Source organism: Balaenoptera acutorostrata, chromosome 15, assembly GCF_949987535.1.
Source record: "Balaenoptera acutorostrata chromosome 15, mBalAcu1.1, whole genome shotgun sequence".
NCBI lineage: Eukaryota > Metazoa > Chordata > Mammalia > Artiodactyla > Balaenopteridae > Balaenoptera > Balaenoptera acutorostrata.
The window spans coordinates 17774959-17796416 of NC_080078.1; the positions used below are offsets into that span (position 1 = coordinate 17774959).

Genomic DNA, 21458 nt, shown 5'->3' on the forward strand with positions numbered 1-21458 from the left:
GCACAAAACCTGAACTTGGAGTTGACCCTAGACCCAGTTCCCTGAGCTAACCCTAAAGGCATTTTATACCACAAAGTTAACACCCGCCTGAAATGCATGCAAAGAAAAGATGACGTAACTTCTCAAAGGCTGCAACTTTCCTTTTCCCGTGTAGGAAGGGGAGAGCAGCTGGGTGTAGGATTCGGTCTGCCTCAGGAGTGGGACTGCAATCACACCCTCAGAACAGGCGCCAAGCTGGTGACAAACACAACCTTGGTCGTGCACCAACCCTTGAATGTGCCGTCGAGGGTGGCAGGCAAAGGATGCTCTCAGGCTGGGGTCAGGACAAGGGGCCCACTGATGGGGGAGTTGGTCTGCTCTAATAAAAATAGCATTTTTATAATGTCTTGATTGGTGTGTTTGTCAAAAGGGGATGACTTCAAGCTGGTGAGGAGGGCTAGGAATAGAAACTGGCTGACAGGGAAGAAGCCAGGCGTGCAGGCTGCGGGAGAGATGGTATTTCATTTGTGCTAATCTATTTTCAGGAGGAAAGGAAGGGATTGGGAGCATCTCTCCCAGCCCCTAAAGTAGCCTGTGTCCTCTCTGAATGTGGGTTCTTAAGAGCAGAACAGCAGCCCACAAATTCCCTTCTCGGCTTTCTGCTCGCTCCTTCCAGCCCACAGCCTGCCACTGTGCTTTGCTCGACAACACAGATCCCTGTGGCCTCCCTCATGAAAAACCTGCCACAGCTGGTGAGTCAGGTGACAGAGGCACTTCAGGGGGCAATGGCAGTCTCCGCTAAACAAGGCAAAACAAAACCCCGAATAGCTTTGGTCTACTCAGACCCAGCCCTTGCACTCCTTGGAATCTACCAGAAAGACTCACACAGGTGCCGGAGGAGGAATGTACAAAATGCTAATGCCCTCCATCTGGAAAATGACTAAATAACCCACAGTCTGTCCATAACATACCGTAACAAGTTCAGAAAAATCTGGGTTTGTTTGTAACACCAAGGATGGATCTTGAAGACATAGTTCAGAGAAGAGAGGCAAATGACAAGTTACAAAAGCACATATGGGCTTCCCTGGTGGCGCAGTGGTTGAGAGTCTGCCTGCTAATGCAGGAGACACGGGTTCGAGCCCTGGTCTGGGGGGATCCCACATGCCGCGGAGCGGCTGGGCCCGTGAGCCACGGCTGCTGAGCCTGCGCTTCTGGAGCCTGTGCCCCGCGACGGGAGGGGCCGCGATAGTGAAAGGCCCGCGCACCGCGATGAAGAGCGGTCCCCGCACCGCGATGAAGAGTGGCCCCCACTTGCCGCAACTGGAGAAAGCCCTCGCACGAACCAAAGACCCAGCACAGCCAAAAATAAAATAAATAAATAAATAAATAAATAAATAAAAATTAAAAAAAAAAAAAAAAAAAAAGCACATATGACACGTTCATTATGACACCGTTTTGTTAAAATACATACACTCCCCAAATACCACATATATTTTATGGATACACTCGAATATGTGGATGTGCAGAGAAAGGTCTGGAAGGATGCATGCCAAGCTTGTGACAACAATTAGTCCAGGAGGGGAAGGCTGGGATTAGGGAGGGTTGGGAATTGGCAGAAGGGACTCTAGGCTTATCTAGAGGGTGAAAAATATTTTCTTAACGAAGCTGTTTTCTTGTATTACTTGCCTAACTAATGACCTCCATCCACCCACTTCCCTTCTCCAAAAAGTAAGAAAAAAAAAAAAAATCAATGGTTCCACATTCCAGACAGATGCAGCCTGACATGACTTTTCCCCAGAATTCCAGATTCCCATACCCAGCTGCGGGTTCAATCGAGGTCTTAACAGGGTTTAAGCTGAACTCCTGATCTTCCCCCTAAAACCCGCCCCCACTCTCGTGCCCATCTTAGGAGATGACCAATCTCTCTGGTTTTCAGACCAAAACTTAAAGTCCTTCTTGACTCCTCTCTCTCTTCCCCACCCATATCCTGTCCAACCACAGATCCAAGCGACTCCATCTTCACGATGCTTGGGACCTGGCGCCTTCTCTGCTGCTCCACTGCTGCCCCCCCAAGTCCGAGCCACCGTCACCTCCACAGAGTTTCTGCAACAGCCCCGACAGGTCTCCCCATCTGCCCTTCCCCACTGTCTGTTCTCCACATACAGCCAGGGAGCATATCCTGCTAAAATCGGGTCCTGGCCCTCTTTCACTGAAAATGTTCCCATGACTCCCCTCTCACTCAGACGAAAGCCCAAGTCCTTACTAACGGCCACAAGGCCCTCCACGACCTGGCCTTTGCCCCTCTCCTCGCCTCCCACCACCCTGCCCCTCATTCCCCCAGTTTGGCCTCCACCCTCGGGCCTCTGGTCTTTGCTGTCTTCTCTGCCCAAAGCTCTCCCCTCTCACCTCCTTTGGTCTCTGCCTGAGGACCTATGTAACATAACAAGCCGCCTAGCAGCCCCCATCGCGCTTCCCTGCTTTATTTGTTTCCCTGCTACCCTTTATATTTCACTCATTTATTTGCTTGGTGTCTGCCTCTAACCACTGGAACACAAGGGTGTGGATTTGTGTCTGTTTTGTTCACCGAGAAATCTACAAGCCCCAGGGCAGTGCCTGGCACACAGCAGGTACTTGACAAATATTTGCTAAGTGGAAGCATGAACTGATTGCTCTCTGCTGGCCATATGTGGTTTACACGTATTACCTCATTAAATCACCACCACAACAACTAACAAAGTAGGTAGTATTACCTCCATTTTACAGTTATGGAAACTGAGGCACAGAGAGTCACCAGTGAAAAAGTGGCAGAGCTGGAATCTGAACCTAGCTTTACTGGGCTCCAAAGTCTGTGCTTATCCTCTTAAGTATCAGGTCCCTCATCAAAGTTGTGTGTGAGTCCTGTGATGGCCAACACTGAGGCATCTGCCGAGTCACCAAAGAAACAAGCAAACCAACCAACCAACCAAGGGTCTCAGAGCCCTGATCTGGGACATGGTGAGGCATGAGGTGGGTGCTTGAGCTGTCCCGCTAGAGACACAGGCCAGCCTTCACCAGCACCACCACAGGAGCTGCCCTGGGACCACGTGGCCTGGTGTAAGGAACAGAGCATCAACAATACAAGCTTCAGCATCAGATAAACCAGGATTAAGTCTTGATTCCTCTACTTACTTGCCATTGACTCTGGGCCTCCCTTTCACTTGTAAAATGTACAAATGTCATGGGGTAGGGCTCTGGGTGTCGCCTGCCCCATGGCCACCAGGTCATAGCACTGAGACTCCTGGAGGTAATGTCCAGACAGTGTGATCCCACCACTGCCCAGGAGCAGGCACCTGACCCAAGCAGAGCCAATAATCCTGGGGAATTGGGACTAACAGGCTCAGGTAAGATCTGGCTGTTTTCTCAAAAGGGGGAACATGAACTCAGAGTTGCTGGTGGGATTATTTTCTGCCAGGTGAACTGAGAAACAGAGAAAGCTGGTTTGTACCAAGTGAGAAGAAGGACACAGATACTGACAGATGTAAAGATAAGAGCCATAGAGAGAGGATTTTCTGGGACCTTCGGGGCCCCAGGCATTGGTTCACCATTTTTGACACCGTTTTTGTCATCGTGCCACCCAGATGCATCCCTGCCCTTGGCTTCTGGGAAGCACCTGCTCTTTAGAGCTTTGTAATGAAGTAACATAGTTTAAAAAAATAAACTCTATCTTTAGCAGAACAGGGACTAAGTCCTAAGTAATACAAATACTTACCTTATAGACTTGTTATAAGAAATAAAGATAATATATGAAAAATGCTTACCTCAGTGCCTGGCCTGTAAATAACACCCAATACATGGTTGCTAATATTATTATTATAATCAAGCCACAAGGACAGAGTATTACAGGAACTGGACAAATTAATCATCTTGCCCAGTCATCTAAATTACTCTTCCCCTGAGGGGTGGCATGCCATGGGATTCTGTCCTTGGTCGTATCCCAGGCCGTAATTTTATCAATGGCCATATCTGGCTGTTGAAGGCTGTTTATTAAGTCTGCAGATGATATTCAGATGGGTAGCACACAGAGTAAACTGGATGACGGAATCTGGGTTCAGATCAACTTCTACGGGCTAGAGATGGATCGAGGACAGGTTGATAAAATGCGTCACGGCCAAGGTAAAGGTTCCATACAAGGAGAGGCACTGGAAAAGTCTGCTTGAGAAAAGTTCACGAGACAAAGGCAGGGCTTTTAGCTAATGTGTTCAGTATGAGCTAACGGGGTGACGTGGCTGCCAAAAACTGCCACCACCACAGCAAACATGACGAGTGTGTTAAAAATTTTGTCGGGATCAGAGAGAAGAAGGGAACTAACACGTTTCAGCACCTACTGTGTACCAGGCCCCACCTTAAACACTTGACACACTATTGCAATTGATACTTTCATTAACCTATGAGGGGGGTGGTATAATCATTATTCCCATTTGACAGGTGAGGAAACTGAGGCTTAGAGAAGTGAAGGGACTTGACCAATGTATTGATAGTAGAGACCAGAGTTAGTATTGGAACCCAGTTCTTATTAGAAAGTACACTCTATCTCCACAGTCTACACTGATCTGTTCATAGTTGGAATATTCAGTTTGGTTCTGACACAGTGTATTTTTAGAGAAAGATGAACTTGTCCAGATGAAGGTGACCAGGAAGATGAAAACTCTAATGAGAAGTCACCTTGAGACTGAATCAAGTTGGGAAGACCAAGAGCAAATACACACATCAGCCTCTCCCACCCAAGTCCACAGAAATGACACCATTTAAAATTCATAAGAGCACAGGAAGATATGGAGGGGTGCTACTGGCAGCTTTAAAATGTTGAGAAACTCCTGAGAAATGGATGGCAGACAGAACTGGATTAATGAAAAGAAGCACAGGCCAAATCCAAAGCTAGAAAGGACTGCTGGGATAGGGGAAGGTCGTCTTAGGCTGCTCCAAACCTAGAGGCAACACATTCTCCAGGGAGAGGAGGGGGCCTAAGGTCAAAGGTCAAACAGACTGATTGAGAATGCCTGTGGGGATGCTAGGAAGCGGCCCTTCAATCCACCCAGCTTGTAGGAGCTGTGACTGTGGGTCTCTGCGACAGAAAGGCAGGACGTGTCCAGAAGGAAAAGGAATATTCTGTGCTCAGAAGACAAACTATTAGCATCACACTTCTTGTGGCAATTTCCACCCCTCTGTCCACAATCACTGGCGGCAAATTCGAGTAAAAAGAAATAGCATCCACAGAGAAGAAAACAGGGGATCAGATTACATAGAAGAGCACATATTCACAAATCACCAAACATTCCAGGAAAACTCACATCATGAAAGAGAACAGCCAACTCAACAAACGGAACTAACAACCAAAGAAACAGAGATAACGATGCAAGCAGAGACATTAAAAATACATTTAATATTCTTAGAGAGATAAGAGAGGACGTTGACTCCATCAAACAAGAGCAACCTACTATGCAAAAGAATTAGAAATCATGAATAAAATATTTAATCATCAAAATAAAAAAAAATCAGAAGACAATGAAGAACAGAATAGATACAGTTATAGAAAATTACTGAGCTGGAAGATCAGACAGAGGTATTTCCCCCCAAAACACAGGAATAACACAAAGAGTACTGGCAAAAACAGCATAGGCTATTAATATCCACTATTAGCAAGGTCTTAGAGAGTCCAGCATTCTCAAATATTTTTAGCAGGAGTATAAATTATTAGTTTTTTCTTATGAGACTATTTCTAGATTTCTTGCCACATGAGCCAAACAAATCCCTGTTGTTAAGCCAAGGGTCAGCAAATTATACCCCACAGGGAAAATCTGTCCCACTGCCTATTTTTGTCAATAAAGTTTTACTGGAACACAGACACACTCATTAATTGACATATTGACTATGGCTGTTTTCATACTACAATGACAGAGTTGAGTAGCTGTGACAGAGACAGTGTGGCCTTTTACATAAAAAATTTGCTGATCCCTGGTTTAGGCCATTGTTAGTTGGGTTTCCTGTTCTTTGCAGCCAAATGCACTCCCAACTGAAACAATGACTAGAATTGTATAAATAGCAAAAAGCCCAGAAAGATGAACATCCTACTGATAATAGGTTGTTTCTAGAAAGGGGAATTAAGTTGGGGTATGTTTGAGAGCAAAGTTTATTTAATGAGCAAACTTGAAATTTTAAAAATAATGACAACTAAATTATTTTAAAAATTTGCAATTTAATTTTTCTAATGAAAGAATAACTGAAGGTTTAATAACACAGTGGTAAAGAGTGAATTACTGATACATTTAAAAACATGGATGAATCTCATAGACATGTTTAACAAAAACAAAAAACAAAAAGACAAAAAAAGTGCTTACTCCGTGAATCCATTTATATGAAGTTCAAATACAGGCAAAACTAATCTATGCTATTAGAGCCAAGATAGTGGTTACTCTTGGAGAGGTGTAGTAACTGGGAGGTGGCATGAAGATGTCTCCTGCGTTGCTAGGAATGTTCCATATTTTGGTGTGGGTGGTGCTAACACAGGAGTATTCATACATGAAAATCCACAAAACTGTACGCCAAAGATTATCCCCTTTATTGTATATGTTATACCTCAATAAATAAAAAAAACTGATAAAGAATAATAGAAGGTAGGCATTTCTAACTGTCTCTTACTATGATCCTAATCCTGAAATATATATAGTTGCATAGGGAAAAGCTAGAAGGGGAAAAAAAAAAAGTAAGAGTAATTATATAGGTGGTAGGATAAGGACTAATTTTTGTAGCTTTCTGCTTCTTCTATTTTTCTACAATCAGCATGCATCAGTTCTTGAATCAGAAAGAGATTTAAAATGTCTAATGCTGGCCCCACTGAGGTAAATGCCTACAAATGTGAACTATACTGACCCTGCCTCCCCCAGCTACCCCAACTGATGGAACATTCTATGAAGGGGACCCAGTGGTGGGACTTGAATAACAACAGCATACATTTAAACAGCACTTACAGGTATGGTCCTAAATACTTCATGTGTATTATTTAATTCTCTCAACAACCCCATGATGTGGCACTATGCTTTCAGCTCCATTCTGCAGACAGAAACTGAAGCACAGAGAGGTTATGTAAAGTGTCAAAGACCACACAGCGAATTAAGAGATAGAACCAGGATGCAAACCCAACCAGTCCGACCTGGACCCCTTCCCTGCCCTTGACCAGTCTTGCCATTCCGTCCCTCATGTGCCAAGCCATCTCCCAGGGCATCAACAGAGCATGAGCAGCCCAAAGAAAATTTTTTGAAAGAGTTTAGGCTTCTATATTAAAAACATAAAGGCAGGACTTCCCTGGTGGCTCAGTGGTTAAGAATCCGCCTGCCATGGCAGGAGACACGGGTTCAAGCCCTGGTGCAGGAAGATCCCACATACCGCGAGCAACTAAGTCCGTGCACCACAACTACTGAGCCCGAGCGCCTAGAGCCCATGCTCCACAACAAGAGAAGCCACTGCAATGAGAAGCCCTCGCACCTCAACGAAGAGTAGCCCCCCCTCACCGCAGCTAGAGAAAGCCCGCGCGCAGCAACGAAGACCCAACGCAGCCAAAAAAACACCAAAACCAAAACCAAAAAACCATAAAAGGGCATCAAAGTAGTCATCCTTGGAAAAGAAATGGAGAACTTTGTTGAACTTTCCTACACTTATTTCACAGTTTTTGTTCTGAAATACGTAGTGGGGGGCGGGGAGGGGCACATAATCTCTTCATTGGCCTCTAATGGGAATCTAGCCATCATTAACAGCGTTTAGCTGGAAGTCAGTGTCAGACTATCTCAGCTCATCAGGTGAGGAAACCGAGGCTTCCATTTATCTGGCAGTCACTGCCCCGGCCTCCCATTCACCTGTCCAGCTCTATGGTCCCAGTAGCCAGGGGTCCCCCAGTCTAGCTCTGAACTGGCAACAGGGCCCGTGGGGAGGAGAGGGGAGAGGCAGGGGTGTCCTGAGAGGGGCTGGGCGTCCCGTGTTTATCTCCCTCAACCTCACTGAGCCCTCAGACACCTGAGGAGGAAGGACTGATAACGCCCATTTTACAGCTAAAGAAACTGAGTCTGGGAAGGGTGAAGAAACGTGCCTAAGCTCCCCCAGCTGCCTCCACTTCGCCACGTGCACAGAACGTGCAGGATCAGCTAGGCCCAGTGCTTGCTGTGTTAACTGGGGCGGGTGGCCTCCTTGCTCTGAGCCGACATTCCTCATGTGCGAGATGAGGATACTATCGCTTACCTCACCGAGTACTGTGAGCATGGACGTGAAAGCAATTCCTTTTTCTTTTAATAAATGTATTTATTTTATTTATTTATTTTTGGCTGCAATGGGTCTTCGCTGCTGTGCGCGGGCTTTCTCTAGTTGCGGGGAGCAGGGGCTACTCTTCGCTGCAGTGCATGGACTTCTCATTGCAGTGGCTTCCCTTGTTGTGGAGCACAGGCTCTAGGTGCGCGGGCTTCAGTAGTTGTGGCACACAGGTTCAGTAGTTGTGGCTCACGGACTCTAGAGCGCGGGCTCAGCAGTTGTGGCGCAAGGGCTGAGTTGCTCCGCGGCATGTGGGATCTTCCCAGACCAGGGATTGAACCCGTGTCCCCTGCATTGGCAGGCAGATTCTTAACCACTGCGCCACTAGGGAAGCCCAAAAGCAATTCTTAACAATTGCACTATTTGTCCGCTTTACCACACCCACTACACAGTGGCCAGGTGACGGACAGCGGCTTGGCTTTGCCTGCCCACCAGCCTTTCCCATTTCTTCTGGTAACTGGATCTTGATGGTACTTTGGGAAAACGCCCCTTCCTTACCATGTGCTTAATGTGCGGACTCTCTTTTGCTGAAATTGCTGAGAGAATTGTAATAATGACAGGAAAAAAGTAAGAGAAGAGGAAGAAGCCTCTGTCACTCACTCACTTACTACATGTCAGGCACTGTTCAGAGTATCCCTGACAACCGGCAGAGGTAGGTGTTGCTCTCATCCCCATTCTACATACGAAGAAACCAAGGCTCAGAGGCAGATAAGCACTTGGGTCAGTGATGAGTCAGGATTTGACCCCAGGCTATCTGGCTCCAGTGCCTGTGTGGTTCCCCCCACCGCACCCCTGCACCCGTGAGCTATCCAGCATCTATGCAGTCGGCCTGGTGCTTCCAGTGGCCAGTTTACACTGAGCAGGACCAGAAGCTGGAGAATGGCCACGTCTTAGAAGAAGGCAGGGTCAGAAGGACTGAGCCAGAGCACCTGGATCCAGCCATTCCTGACGTGGTCCACCCCTGAACTTTACAGCTAGGTGAGGCAACGGATTCCCTTTTTTGCCGACGCTGGTTTGAGGAAGGCTTCTATCACTTGAACAGAGCCTAAGAGACACAGCTTGTGAACCCTAATGAAGCTGAAGTTCACAGGACCATCGGCTCTTATCAGACCCAGAGTAGTCACAGAGGAAATGGAGGCCCAGAGCGGGGAGAGTGAGTGTGCCTACTGTCAGCCACGGTGACTCAGGACTGGAGCCCAGGTGCCCTGACACTCTTACAGCCCTCGTTCTGCTCCTCCAGAGGTGTCCCCAGACTGAGGAACAATTGTACGGGCGCATTTTCACCCAGGACACATACCTTTCATCAGTAATTTGCAGGAACCTTCTTCCTTTAGATAGTATCATTCTTTTTTCTAATCATATTCTGTATTCTATAAAGTGATCTGGGGGGGGGCGGTGGAGAGGTGAAGGGAGACTCAGGGCAATTTCATGCCTAAGATCTGAGGATACAGGAAACTTTGATGATGCTCTGGTGAAGGGCACAATGCTTATCCAAAACCGACTCAGGAAGAAGAAGCTGTCAACATTATCTCCTTCTGGTCACAAATTGCAGCTCTCCGATGGGTTTTTTTCCCCCGAGTTTAATCTTCTGCCGGAAGCTCAGCTGATACCAGGAAGGTTTCAGACATGTCAGTCTCCTCCCTGGCATTTTATCAGAAATTGATTCTCTTTGCTTTTCGAAGCTCAAGTCTTGGCTTTGCTGTTGTTCAACTTGGGTTACGGGCACGGCATCTGTATACACATTTCCTGCAGCTCCCAGCCTGATTGCAGGGGTCTGGGAGTAGGTGGTGATTCAAGGGCAAGGTAATTCTCACAGGAGGGATTATGTGCTGTTCCATCACACCGAAGGGGTGAGGAACAATGGCCCAATCCGTGTCCTGCTTTTTCTTAGAAAGAGTTCTCATCCCCTTCCGACTCGGAAGGGATTAACAAGCCATTTTGCCCTCAATATAATACTAATTATAATACCAGTCCTAAATTATAATACTCAACACTCATCGAGTTCCTAGTAAGTACCAGGCACTGTTCAAGGTACTTTACACGCATCAGCTCATTGAATCCTTACCTCACCCCTAGGCTGCAGCTTCTATATTATCCCTACTCTTTTTTTTTAATTTTTATTTTATTATTTATTTATTTATTTTTGGCTGTGTTGGGTCTTCGTTGCTGCGTGCGGGCTTTCTCCAGTTGTGGCGACCGGGGGCTACTCTTCACTGCAGTGCACGGACTTTTCATTGCGCTGGCTCCTCTTGCTGCGGAGCCCGGGCTCGCGGCATGTGGGCTTCAGTAGTTGTGGCCCATGGGCTTAGTTACTCCGTGGCATGTGGGATCTTCCTGGACCAGGGCTCGAACCCGTGTCCCCTGCATTGGCAGGTGGATTTTTAACCACTGCGCCACCAGGGATTCCCTATATTATCCCTACTCTTTAGAAGAGGAAGTCAAGTCACAGACAGGTTAGGTATCTTGCCCGAGTGATGGCACGAGCCTAGGAATCCAGACTGTTTGGTTCCAGGGCTCACTTGGCTACGCTGCTTCAAACCCTGCCATGTGACTGCCCTGCCCTGCAGAAATCAGAAGCTGTTCATGTCACCAGGGCCCCCACTTGTCCAAGTTCTCAAAGCAATGGAGACCAAGAGCAAAAGAAGCAAAAAAACTGCCAACGGTAACTTCACAACTGGGAACACATTTGGCAGTTGGACGTAAAATGGATTTAGTTCTTCTCTGCCCAGAAATGTGAACTTTTTCCAGGAAAAGTGCATATTTGGAATGTCAGCTGTCACATCAGACAGGCTCTTGTAATGCAGCACCATCAGCTTACATTGTCTTTTTTTCTCTCCCTTCCTTTTTAAAAAAATTTTTTTTTTTTAGCATTTTAAACAAAGCAGTGGAGATCTGTAAATATGCAAGGGGCAGCTCCTGATTCCCCCAGGAGACTGAAGCTGCAAGAACACTGAGAACTGAAATGAGGAAAGGGGAGGGTCTCCAGGCTAGTGGGGTCCGAAGCTTACAAGAAGAGTCACCAGTCCCACTGGCCTCCTGCAATTGGCCAAGACAGGTGCTTGGAGTTGAGGGCCCATGAGAGATGGCATTCAGAAATCGAGGTGCTGGACATGTCCCCAAGTCCTTCTCAGGACAATGCCCTGCTCCCACTCCCTGCTGAGGAAAGCGGGCTGGGGAACTACAGCAGAGGCCACTGAGTGTGGGTGCCTCAGCCAACGGTAGCCACACTTGAATCTGGCCAGAATGCTACCAGGTGTCTTGGAACAAAAAACTCTGCCCCTCTCGTGCACTGCTACAAAACAAATCAGAAACGCTCATCTAAAAAAGCATATCCCCTGTGATCCCTTAATTCTATTTGCAAGAATTAACCTTTGGCTATTCCTGCACAAGTGCACCGAGATGCCTGCTCTAGAATATTCTTTCCAGTACTCTTATAGTAGCAGAAGACTATTGATAGTCTAGATTAGTCATTAACCGGGAACTACTCATGTATTTATGGACAGGTCCACGATCCTTTATATGTCATTTTTTTAGAAGCAAAACCAGATTTGAACTGACATGAAATTTAAAGTCTTGATTTACCCCACATAGTATGAATATTCTTATTTTTCTACAGATATATTAACATATTTGATTATAGAGTGCTGACCCAGGCCATACTGGGATGGTATTACTTTCTAAATTCTAAAAAAATGAAACACATTTGGCCCCAAAGATTTCATATAAAGGATTGTGTTTCTGTGGATTCACAGTGGAGTACTAGGTAGCCATAAAAAAGAATGGATGAGGGACTTCCTTAGTGGTCCAGCAGTCAAGATTCCACACTCCCAATGCAGGGGGCCCGGGTTCAATCCCTGGTTGGGGAACTAGATCCTGCCTGCCACAACTAAGACCCGGCGCAGCCAAATAAATTAAAAAAAAAAAAAAAAAAAGAAAGAATGGATGAGATTTGTACTATAGAATGTTCTCTAAGACATGTTGTTAAGTGAAAAGAAAAATCCAGAACAATGTGTATTGCATGCTATCATTGTGTTAAAAAGCAGGGGGTAGAGGTAAGGGCAGAGGGGATAGATAGAATATTTCTGGAAGGACACAAGAAATTGATTTCAATGGTTGTCTCTTGGGAGGGCAACTGGGGGGCTAATGTCAAGAGTACTGTACCCCCTCAATGCCCTTTAGCATCGATTAGCCAGGTTGATCAGACTCTCTCTCTGGCCTCTGAGCTGAAAGAAGGAACAGCTGGGAGAGAGGAGCATAAAGACGACAATGAGGTACAGGGAGGGACCAGAGGGGAGCAGAGGCGTGTCCGTGGCGGCACACGGAGAGGTTGTTGGGATAGCCCCATCCCTGGAGGCACCCTGGATCCTGGCCTCCCTGCTTTGCTGTGTTCCCCTGAGAACCCAGTCTCCTCCTTTGCTTGGCAAGATGAAAGGCCTCTCTAGTCATTGCACCACAAGGCTCTGCTTAATAGCAGGAAGTGTTCGCATGTGTGCACATGCACGTGTGCACGCTTATGCGTGCGTGCAAAGGGAAGGCTTAACATTTTCTAGGTGGTTGAGTTAAATGACTTTTGCAGTCCTTTACAAAGTGAGCTCAACAGAGGAGTGTGCCGTCAGGAGCATTTTGCAGAATCTCCAATCAGCTGCACAAGGAGGCAGTCCATGATCACAGAAGGCCTTCAAAGTGGTTTACAGTGGAGGCCCCAGAGCTAGCCTGCCTGGGGCTCGCTTGCCTGGGGGCGCACAGCCAGAAGCCTGGACGGCTGGAATCAGCCTAAAGTGCAGCTGGAGCAAAGGAGACTCCTTCAGTACTAAGTGAAATTGTGCTGCCTTTTCTGTCCAAGGCCGTGACTGTCTCTCTGCTAAATTCTAGACACTCTAAGGAATGATTACAATTATGTAGCAACTAACATTTACGGAATGTTTACTATGTGCTATGCTAGGCACTTTATTACTGCCTTGACTCTGTATACTGAGTCTCCAAGGTGGGAATTACCAAATCAGGTGTGAGGGGTCAAGAGACTCGTCCAAGGTCACCTGACAAGGATTTGAGACAGAAGTCCATTGTGGACACTAATTCACAGAGTTGCCTGGGGCCTGCGTGCCTCTGTGCAGCAGGAGAACATGTCCCCAGCGCCATGTCTGTGAGCCCCAAGGTGCCATGGCCATCAGTGTGGACCCTAGTGAGGGGGGGGTGATGAATAAAGATTTCTTCCTCCACTGTGGTTTCCTGGTTTTTGTTTTTTTTAACACTGTATGATAAATTTACTTTCTAATGATTTTTGAGTAAACTACAATGACCATGATTTCAAAACCATTAATAATTCATGATCAAGGGCCATAAACACTATATAATCTCCACAGGCAGTGAATTCTTGCTAGAGAAGAAGTGGAGAATACTTTTACCAGCTACCTCAAAAGTATCTACCGACTTAAAGCCAACCATCAAAGATACATTTTTTCAGAAATGACTAACCCTTCCAAAGCCTCGGTTAAAGCCGCCTCTTCCAGGAAGTCTTCTCTCTCTCCTCCAGCACCTGCTGGGGCTTTAACTGGGTCTCCTCTGTGCTGGCTGTCATTCTCTGCTATGATCTGTGCCTGTCTGTGTCTGTGACAGGGCTTGAGAACCGAAGCATCCTTGGTGCAGGGCAGGCATGCAGTGCGTGGGGAAGCACTGAGAACCAGGGGTTACTTAATAACCCGTAAAACGCTGGTTCTCATCCATGGCTGCACATTGGAACCACTTGGGAAGATTAAAAAATTCTGATGCCTGGGTCACACCCCCAGACATTCTGATTTAACTGGTTTGGAAAGAGGCCTGGACACGGGGGTATTTAATAGCTCCCAGGTGATTCTAACGTGCTGCAACATTTGTGAACCGCTGACATCAAGCACCCAGCACAGGGCCTGGCATCATGTGGGTGCTAATACCTGCTTGCTGTTGAGCGGGTGGGGAGTCGTGGGGGACAGGGAGGGTCCCATCAAAAGGGGGACATGTCCTCATCAGAAGCCATTGCCCACTGTTGCCTTATAGGAATAAGGAAGGACTCAGTGTTGTCATTCTCCATTTTTTCAGAGAAGCAAGAAGTCTGCATTTTTATGTGAAATCTCCTAATTTTTGAATGCAGCTGCCTAATTTTTAAAAACTGTAGTAGGGTATGGGCCAAATAAAACACATCTTTGGGCTGAATGTGGCCTGGCAAGCTCACTGAGAACAGCTTCCCATCCTCCCTTTGCTGTGCTGGCCCACGACCATGCAGGATGGTACCCAATCCCCACCCAGGATGGAAACTGCACATCCACCTGCCAAGGTGTGAGCTGGCCCGTATACCCTACCTCCAAAGGAACATGATGAGTGTCCTTGTCTGTTTGTTCTAACCAGCTTGTCTTTTCCTTGCCTTTCATAAGGACAAAGCTTCCTCTATACCTGGCATCCTGTGTAAGCACAGAGTATCAGGAAGTGCAGATTTCACAGACGACGGGGGGAAGGATGTGGAAAGAGGAGGTGGGTGGAAAGGCATGTTATAATATATCAAGATGAGCATCCTGGCAGCTTGCTATTAGTTTCTTTCTCTTGTTTTTCTAACCAAACAAAAGCCTTGTTAAGAAAGCACTCTTTTTCAGAGGGCCTGAAACCATTTTAAACATCTTTCAGGGTTAAACTCGGATGTTGAGATAAACAACATCACTCTCCCTTTTCCCTCATTCAAGCATTTTTCAGAAGAGTGATCTGAAATGCTCTCGGGCGACTGGCATGATGGGAGTAGCCGGGAAAGCGGCAATTAGGGGAGTCCTGTTGCCAAGGAGAGAGATGAGGGGAGGGAAAAAGTATCTCTGCTAGTTACCGGCTGCCCTGCTCCATCATTTTTCCAGAGAATTTCTTAATGTGGATAAATCGGATGCTGTCATTCTGCAACCAAAGGCCTCAGGTTTAAACAATTCATTCCTGGCCTAGGGGTACTGGTCCCCACTCTTGGTTACTTTTTTTTAATAAATTTAATTAAAAAAAAATTTTTATTTAGTTTTGGCTACGTCAGGTCTTTGTTGCTGCGGGCGGTCTTCCTCTAGTTGTGGCGAGCGGGGGCTACTCTTTGTTGTGGTGCATGGGCTTCTCATTGGGATGGCTTCTCTTGTTGCAGAGCACGGGCTCTAGGCACATGGGTTTCAGTAGTTGTGGCACGTGGGCTCTAGAGCGCAGGCTCAGTAGTTGTGGCACACAGGCTTAGTTGCTCCACAGCATGTGGGATCTTCCCGGACCAGGGCTCAAACCCGTGTCCCCTGCATTGGCAGGCGGATTCTTAACCACTGTGCAACCAGGGAAGTCCCACCTCTCTGCGTTTGACCATGCTATTTACTTGGCCTGGAAAACTGCTCACCCTCAAGAGTTGGTCTTTACATCCGCTTTTCTGCAAAGCCTTTCTTGATACCACTGGCAGAGGCAGGTGACCCTTTTTCTGTATTGAAATCCCACTCTTGGCCTTCTCTCCCTGTACTGGCACTTTCACACTGTATTGTAATGATCTCATCGCACATCCCTTCCAACTACACTGCGCACACCCTGAGTCAAGGACTGTCTCTCATCCATCCCTTAGTCCCGGCCCTGGGGCCCAGCACAGCACAGGTGGGCTCAGTGTGGTAAATTTCAAAAATTTCAAGAATGGTAAATTTCAAGAATGTGGTAAATTTCAATATTTTGTAGCTCTTCCCATTAAGAGGTGAGGCCTATTCCCCCACCCCTTGAACCTGAATTATTGACCTTGTGATTTGCTTTAAAGAACAGAAAGTGGCAGAAGTGACACCATGCCAGTGCTGAGCCTAGAGCTCAGGAGTTCCTGCGTCTTCCAATCTCATGCTCTTGAACCCCTGAGCCCCCATGTGAACAAACCTGGCTGGCTTGCTGGAGGATGGGAGAACATCGGAGGAGAACTAAAGCACCCTAACTGATGTTCAGGCAGCCCCAGGGCAACACCCCTGTTAACTGCAGATGCGTAAGTGAGCCCAGCTGAAGTCAGCAGAGCCTGGCCCATCAGCAGAACTGCCTGGGGAAGCTAAGCCCAGATGGCTGACCCTCAGAATCATGAACTAAATCTGTGGTTGTTTTGAGTCACTAAAATCTGGGTGACTTGTTACACAGCCAAAGCTAACTGATACATTCAGTAAGAGATTATTACTATAAGTGACACTGGGTTGATAACTCCAGTTGAGAATGAGAGAAAAGAATAAGAGATCCAGGGATACTTAATCACCAGCCCACTCCCTCAGGTCTCTTTAAATAGAGTTGCCTCCCACCTGCCCTCCCCAGTGACTCATTTACCTCCTTTTTCTCCCGAGAGCAGGACCGGCTTCTCTCAGCCTTCTGCAGAGTCTGACCTGTAGCAGTTCAAAAGCAGAAACAGAGATTAAGGCTGTTTTAAAACAGCTAGTTTATCACCACAAAAGCTTTTTATTTGCAAACCGAATAGATGGGACCAATCACAATCAAGTGATTTTAAGAAAATGTAGCCTATTATGATAATGGGAAAATGGCATACTCTTGAAATAGACCAACGGCAATGAAATGGTAATTCACACACTCATATTATTTGACTATAATGAACAAAGCCTCCACTCTTTAATCTGGAACATTATCTGCACTCTGCAAGGGCTGACAGACTAGTTTTTCCCAGTCAAATTACATTTTTATTAAATTGGAGTTATATAAAATGCCTTCCACTGTGCACATACACATAACCTTTGATGGGTGTGTGCCAATACGCTGCACCAAACCCCCAAACTCGCCACATAGGTGCTGGTGCAGATGTGAATTAGCAGTAATCACCTGCATTTCACATAATGGGGCAATTTCAGAGAGAATTGTTGCTTTTCTCGGAAAACTAGAAAACTAACATTGAAGTTATGCATACATTTCACAGATCGACATCAGAATGTTTAAATACGCTGTTCCAAGTGCAGTTTTTACAACTTCGATGGAAGTGTCCATTATAAAAGGAATCCTTGATGGGAAATTAATGGATCGCCTTGGTTTTAAAACATAAGATGCGAGTCTCACTGCACGTTGTCAGTGTGTCTCCCAAATTGTCCAGCTTCACTCTCGGGTGGCTATTTTTTAGAGTGCCACAACCATATGTCCCATTAGCCAGGAGCACACTGAAGGCAGGAACAAAAAGGCTTAGTGATGACTTATTGAGAGGCGAGAGATGGGGACCGAATCTGAGAGGAAAGACGTTTGTCTTTGGATGTGGTCACTTGCAGTGGGACCACATGTGAGGGGGATGCAGAGGGGCTCACAGCCAGTGATAAAGCTCAGGTCAAGGGATGATGCTCTTTCCAAAAAAGTGAGAATAAGGGAAAGAGCAAAGGTCCAAAGATGAACTTCTGGCACTGGCCAAACTTTGGGCCAATACATAAGAGGATGTAGAAAAGAGGCAGCTATTTATAGGAGACCCCGGGTTGTACAGTATCATGGTATGGTAGACATCTTTGGGGGTATCTGCTCAGCTCATAATGACACCCTAGACTGCTCCCTTCCCTCTTTTCTTCCTCCCCGTCCCCACGGTGGGGTCCTGTGGCAGCCACGACTGTACATGACCCCATACCCTGAACTTCATACGCTGCACTGGGTATGGGCCCTTGACGCAGTTGCAGCCAATCAGAATCCCAGCCCCTAACGCTGAAATTGATTCTGAGAGAGAGAGAGGACAGAGGGCCGGAGCAGGGCTCCCTCCATGTGTGAGCAGCCGCCAGCCACTGGCCTTGGGGACAGACTAACACAGAATGCCAAGACAGAATGAACAGATCTGAAACCAACTGCATGCTTGCCTTGGTGTTCCACAGACACCCACTTAGATTAGGTTCTCTGTGTGTGTGTGTTTGTTGCCTCTTTTTTTTTTTTCTTTTTTTTTGCCTTAAGACAAAGAAGCTAGGGTTTAAAGATGAAAAAGAGCCCAGGGGCTTCCCTGGTGGCACAGTGGTTGAGAATCTGCCTGCCAATGCAGGGGACACGGGTTCGAGCCCTGGTCTGGGAAGATCCCACATGCCACGGAGCAACTGGGCCCGTGAGCCACAATTACTGAGCCTGCGCGTCTGGAGCCTGTGCTCCGCAACAAGAGAGGCCGCAATGGTGAGAGGCCCGCGCACCGCGATGAAGAGTGGTCCCCACTTGCCGCAACTAGAGAAAGCCCTCGCACAGAAACGAAGACTCAACACAGTCATAAATAAATAAAAGAACGTGAATTTCTAAAAAAAAAAAAAAAAAAGAGCCCAGGAAAAGATACCACTGTGATGGGGGATGTCGATAGTGGGGGAGGATTTACATATGTGGACAGGGGGTATATGAGAACTCTCTGTACTTTCCACTCAATTTCGCTATGAACCTAAATCTGCTCCATAAAATAAAGTTTATTAACTAAAAAAAAAAAAAAAAAAAAAAAGCCCGGGATTTAGGGATCAGGTGATCCGGGTTGTTATGTCAATTTTATCCTGACCTCCTGATCCCTGATGCTCTAGGGCAGGAGCTTGGGTGGACAGCTCCCCCAAACCCTTATCCACACCTGCTCTGGCTGTCAGTCAAGGCCTCAGGGTAGGCCCTAAGGTCGACCAGAGAGGATGACATACAAGGTAGTAGGCCACGCAATGCAGAGCCAGGAGCTGGGAGGTGGGTCTGGAGCTGGAAGGGCACAGAGCAGACTGTGCTGACAGGCCAGGGTGTTCTAGCAGCAGAAGTAGTGTTGAGGCAAGTAAGACGTCAGCAGAGCCAAGAAAAGCCCAGAGCAAGGGTAGGGCGCAGGAGGGAAACAGTGCTAGTTCGGGGAGAACACGGCAGACCCCAGAGTCTGGCTGAGGCCCTTCCTGTTCTGGTCAGACACATGCCTGGGGATCCAGTCCAGTGGATCGCTGACCAGTTATGAGATCTTAGATAACTCACAAGATCCAACAGGTTCTCTATGGGCCATATTTTCTTCCTATTTTTTTAAAATGAGGATTAGACTGAATCACCTCTGGGTTTGCTTTCCATTTTGAAAGTTCTTTTATACCAATAAAGAACAGTAAAAAAAAAAAGATTCAGGTGAGCCATAAAAAGAAAATATTAATACAAAGAACAGAGAGCTTAACCACTGAAATTTGCAAGCAAATCTCTCTACTGGAGTTAATTAGAAGCTCCTTTATTCATTAAATTGGAAAATAATTTGCTTATTTTCTAATGAAGATAATTCACTCTAATTATGCACATTTGTTATTGAATGCCTCTGTCCTCACCCCACTGAGCCCCTCTCTCCTCCAGGTAGCTCGATGTGGAGACGACGACTCCTTCTCCCCAAGGACAGAAGGAACAGGTTACACTGTGCCTGTCTACTGCACTTAGCTTCTCTGAGTAGCTAGCTTCCTACCTAGACCTCATTTTATCCTCACAACGACTTAGGGAGGGGTAAGAAGGTGACATTAATATCAATATATGCTGCTTGCAAAATTAAGGGGGTGTTCCTCTGCATTTTGCAAGGTGACCTGCCAGCTTCAGCCAGGAAACAATAAATAAGGTCAAATGTAAATACCACGTGTACACCTCACTTTAGAAAACAGATGTGTGCCTGGGGAAAAGAAAAAGTGACTGCGTTGAATTGTTGTAAATATAATACCGGTCTCCCACTTAGGATTTCGGAGAGATTTTATCTGCACTTAGGATTAATATTCAGTGGTTAGAAGATTCTGACACTTTAGTTTTACTTTGTTCTGGCTGCAGATAATAATATTCATCACTACCATTTAGAGGGAAGTTGTGTTTTCCTTGGATGTTAGCTTCTGAAGTCCTCAGGCATGGGAAAATCAGTGTCAAAATTCCCCTTGAAAAAGAGCCTTAAACCTCCTGTAAAGTACAGCCTCCAGGACACAGATTTTATATCCACTGTTGTTGACTAATGTGCATGTGTAATATTTGGTGCATTTGCAAATGCATGGTACATGGTAAAATATATATACAAAATATAATTTTATGGTATTTCTAATTAAGCTATCGATATTGTAATTATTCCCTCTGTTTTTTATCTTGGGGTAGGAGGAGAGGGCAGCGGGGTGGGGGGGATGGGGGGGATGGTGGCAAGAACCAGGCACTGAGTTCCTGAAGCTTAAATGCTTAGTTGATATAGCTCCACTGTACCAGACACCTGCTATGGTCCAGGTTCTATGCACGGGCTTCATCTCCTGCATTCTCACAGACACTCCTTTAGATCAGGGGTCAATAAACTTTTTCTGTAAAGGCCCAGAGAGTAAATATTCTTTTAGTTTATAGACCATAAAGTCATGAGGTTATAAGGTCTCTGGTGCAACTACTCAACTCTGCCATTAGAGCATGAAAACAGCTATAGACAATATGTAAACAAATGGGTGTGGCTGTGTTCCAATAAAACTTTATTCACAGAAACAGGTAGCAAGCCAGATATGGCGCCCAGGCTGTAGTTTGCTGACTCTTGTTTTAGGTGAACAGAGCTATTCCCATTGGAACAAACCAATGAAGAAATGAGAAACAAACTGAGGGTGAGTGATTGAGCCACTTGCTCAAGGCCAGAGAAGGGTAGCTTGTAAGTGGTCAGGCTCAGTGTGCTCCCAGTGGCCATCATCACCAGCACCAGCACCAGCACCAGTATCACTATCACCACCATCATTATCATCATCATCATTACCACATGAGCTCACCTTATCAGGGTTTCTTATGTGCCAGGCCCTGAGCTCCAGTCTACGTACATGAATCAACTCAGGTACTCTTTATAGCTACTTTATGAAATAGGTACTACTATTATCCCACTTGTCCAAGGTGGGCATGGAGACCCAAAGAGGTTAGGAAACTTGCCTAATATCACACAGCTAGTGAGTATAGGAGCCTGGATTTGAATCTGGGTAGTTTGGCTCCAGAGCCTGCACTCCTAACCACTAGACTACACTGCCCCTCGGTCAGGTTAAAGACAAGTCTGAGAAGGCCAGCATGTGCTAGGGAGGGAGTCTGACTTAAGGATTTCTTTCTGTGATGCAGCTATTTAATGTACTTTGGACTCCTAGAGTAATTAATAAGGGGATTAGAACAAAATGATTCCCCAAGAGTCAAGGAAGATGGAGTTCCCCATTAGCCAGAAAACTGCCATTAAATGCCAAATGTGGAAA

General features: G+C 46.4%; 1 protein-coding gene across 2 annotated transcripts in view; it reads right to left on the reverse strand.

Moving 5' to 3' along the window:
- The window catches only part of KATNIP (katanin interacting protein), a 194929-nt gene that overhangs the window by 158025 nt on the left and 15446 nt on the right, over positions 1-21458 (reverse strand). For both annotated transcript variants that reach the window (XM_057528396.1, XM_057528397.1), the window contains exon 2: positions 16624-16679. In XM_057528396.1, the coding sequence (XP_057384379.1) occupies positions 16624-16679 (56 nt within the window). The remainder of the gene's footprint in view (positions 1-16623; positions 16680-21458) is intronic.